This window comes from Charadrius vociferus, unplaced genomic scaffold (assembly GCF_000708025.1).
Source record: "Charadrius vociferus isolate BGI_N301 unplaced genomic scaffold, ASM70802v2 scaffold455, whole genome shotgun sequence".
Taxonomy (NCBI): domain Eukaryota; kingdom Metazoa; phylum Chordata; class Aves; order Charadriiformes; family Charadriidae; genus Charadrius; species Charadrius vociferus.
The window spans coordinates 5519546-5522390 of NW_009648550.1; the positions used below are offsets into that span (position 1 = coordinate 5519546).

Genomic DNA, 2845 nt, shown 5'->3' on the forward strand with positions numbered 1-2845 from the left:
TCTCCTCACGGCGAAAGGCCCCCTCGTCACAGGCCCGGAGGAAGTCTCAAGCCCGAGACCGGCAGCCTGTCCGTCCCGGTGCATTGTTTAGCCCGTCCCGGACGCAGGACTTCGTGTTTTCCCTTGACTTCAATGAGATTCCTGTTGGTCTCGCTCCTTTGGCTTGCCCAGGTGCCGCTGAGCAGCAGCCCTGCCCTTGAGTGGAATGACTGCACTCCCAATTAATGGTAATTAAGACAATTAACTTCCGTAGTTAGCCAGTTAGTTCTGGTGAATTGACCAGAAAACATAAGAAGAGATCACTGTACAGGTCTAAGCTGCCTTCCTGCCTGGTAAGTTCTTGTTTGGCTGGAGACTATCTTGGCTTGGAAGGAACTTCTTGTCATTGTTTGAGCAACACGGGACTAATTTCTCTTCTAATACTTGGGAAGACTGCACTTTCAAAAGACTCTAGTGTCTGAATTTGTGAAAATATTTACTTTATAGCCAGCTATGGTGTGTGGGTTTCAAGATCTCAGTGTTTTTGAGCTTGCCAGGTGCAGGGATGAGGAGGAGCGAGACCCAGGCACATGACCCAAGCTGGCTAACAGGGTTAGTTCATACCATCGACGTCACATTCACTAAAAATTAGAAAGTTTGCTGTGAAGTTCTCTCTCTCCCTTGATGGCTGCCATCCTGAGAACTTCGTGCCCTGGTGCCAGACCCCTGAGGCCTTCCCTTCCTCCTGAAGCCATAGCACTCTGTGTCCGACATTTGCTGTCCACTGCTGAGAGTGCACAGCTTCCTACTCATATAATTGGCTGGGTATAATCTTTGCATATTCCGTATTGATATCAGGATCAATATTGGTTCTTTAGTACTATTAATGTTAATTATCTAATCTTACTCTATTAAATCTGTTTTTACTTCATCTCCTGGGTTTCCTTGTTTTTACTGATTCCCTTTCCTGGGTGAGGAGGGGTCATTGGGTGGTACAATGATTGTCTAAATGACAATAAATTGTTATGGGTCTCTCAAACCATAACACTTGTGATGAAGAATTTTTTAACTCCCAAAAGTTGATAAGCCCTGTTGTAAAACATTTACAGTCTTTCCCCCCCCCCGCCCCAATGAAACACCTCTGGATTTTTTCCACATTTTGTCCGTTTGTCTTATGAGGCACCTTTACTTTCTCCATAGGAATCTGGGCTTTGATCAAACCATTCCTTAATGCCTGAGTACAGGTCTGGCCTTTATTTATTCACACTGAAGTGGACTCAGCATTAGCATCTGGGGACAGAAGCAAAAGATTGCTCCTAGTCAGAAATTTAGCAGCAGCCACGGGCTTCCACTGTTCCTCCAACACCAAGCGAGCAGGGAGACAGGCCTGCCCATAGCTCCACTCACACCATGCAGAAATGAAAGTGACAGCAATTTTCTTCATTTGCTACTTCTCAAGGGTAGGTCACCTCTCCCAATGACTCAGTGATATTCTCTCCTCACTAGGTATTCAAATTGTACCTGCCATTACCAAAGAAGATTTTTGTCGACAGCTTCTCAGCATTGTAGAGTTCCCTGCCTTTCTGAGCTGTAAGCTTCTTGCCACCACAATTAATGCCAGCTGAAGATTAGGTAAGTAAGAGCCTCACAGAACACATACCTTCTAAGATCTTCCATGTGATACACATAGACTGAACTCAAAGTCTCTGTATTACCATTTTTCTGATCCTTTAGCAATTCTTGTGGTTTGTAAAAGAAAAAAAAAAATCTTTCTCTAATTTATCAGTGCACTTCCTGGATGTTTGAAAATTGGATGTGGTATTTTAGCAATGTTTAAACCTGAGATACGTAGTGAAGAGAAAGGAATACAGTGGTTGAAATTATTTGAAAAGACACACGCTTGGCTGAAGTTCCCTTGTGAGGAGGTAGTTCAGTACTGCTGCTCAGTAACAACTCGGGAAACCTGAGGAAAACGTGGTAGTTATTCTATAGATTATTTTGGGGTGGGGGAGATGGGGGGTGATGGGCCAAACCAAGAGAGGTTTGAGATCTGGTGGAGCCAAATTAGGAGAATTTATGTGACAAAGACCTGATGGGCAAAAACAAAGGCTAAGGACCATTTTGTTGTGTGCTACAAGGTGCCAAATAATTATATTTGTGTCCTTAAAGAACATGCAAATGAAGGGGGTGGCAAAACCCCCTGAAGTAGCTAAGAAGGAACATGTAAAATGGTGGCTCCAAATATATGGGAGCGTTCCTATGAATTCAAAAAGACCAGGAAAGAAAGATTTGAGGATGAAAAGAGCAAAAGACTTACATTATAAATAATTTGTAAGTAATTTCTAGCCACATTCAACACAGGAGGTTTATAGTTCAGGCAAATTCTGCTCAGGAACAAGGCAGAGTTGCTTTCATTCCTAAAACAGAAGAGAGTGTTCCTAAAACAGGGGAGAAGTCCCAGCACTGCTCATCCCTCTGAAGTAGGTCAGGCTTGCAAAGATGGAGAAGATACACCTCATTTGAACCTGATTAGGAGCATGAAACAAGAAATGGATAAAAAGAGAAAACAAGGGGGGGCAGTTAGAGAAAACAACTGTCCGAGCCAGACAGTATTGCTTTTGTGATTAGTTCAGTTACACTGTCCCTTACAAAACTTACTCTCCTTTAGCTTCATTTGGCTTCTGTTAGACCTGTACATCTTTAACTTATACTCTACATGTGTGTGCTGCTCTGCTGGCTTTGCATAGATCTTGGGAGTTATAGTTTTCCAACTTCCATGCTTCCCACTGCTGTTACAGAAAAGATTTAGGAATCAAGCTGTCTGTTTAGGTTTCAATAATTGTTGATGGAAGTGTCCATTAACCAC

At 43.0% G+C, this 2845-nt stretch overlaps 1 protein-coding gene across 1 annotated transcript in view; it reads right to left on the reverse strand.

Moving 5' to 3' along the window:
- TMX4 (thioredoxin-related transmembrane protein 4) overlaps positions 1-84 on the reverse strand; it is a 23040-nt gene extending 22956 nt beyond the window's left edge. Inside the window, exon 1 of the mRNA XM_009886081.1 lies at positions 10-84. Within this exon, the coding sequence (XP_009884383.1) occupies positions 10-84 (75 nt within the window). The remainder of the gene's footprint in view (positions 1-9) is intronic.
- Positions 85-2845: the final 2761 nt, after the last annotated feature.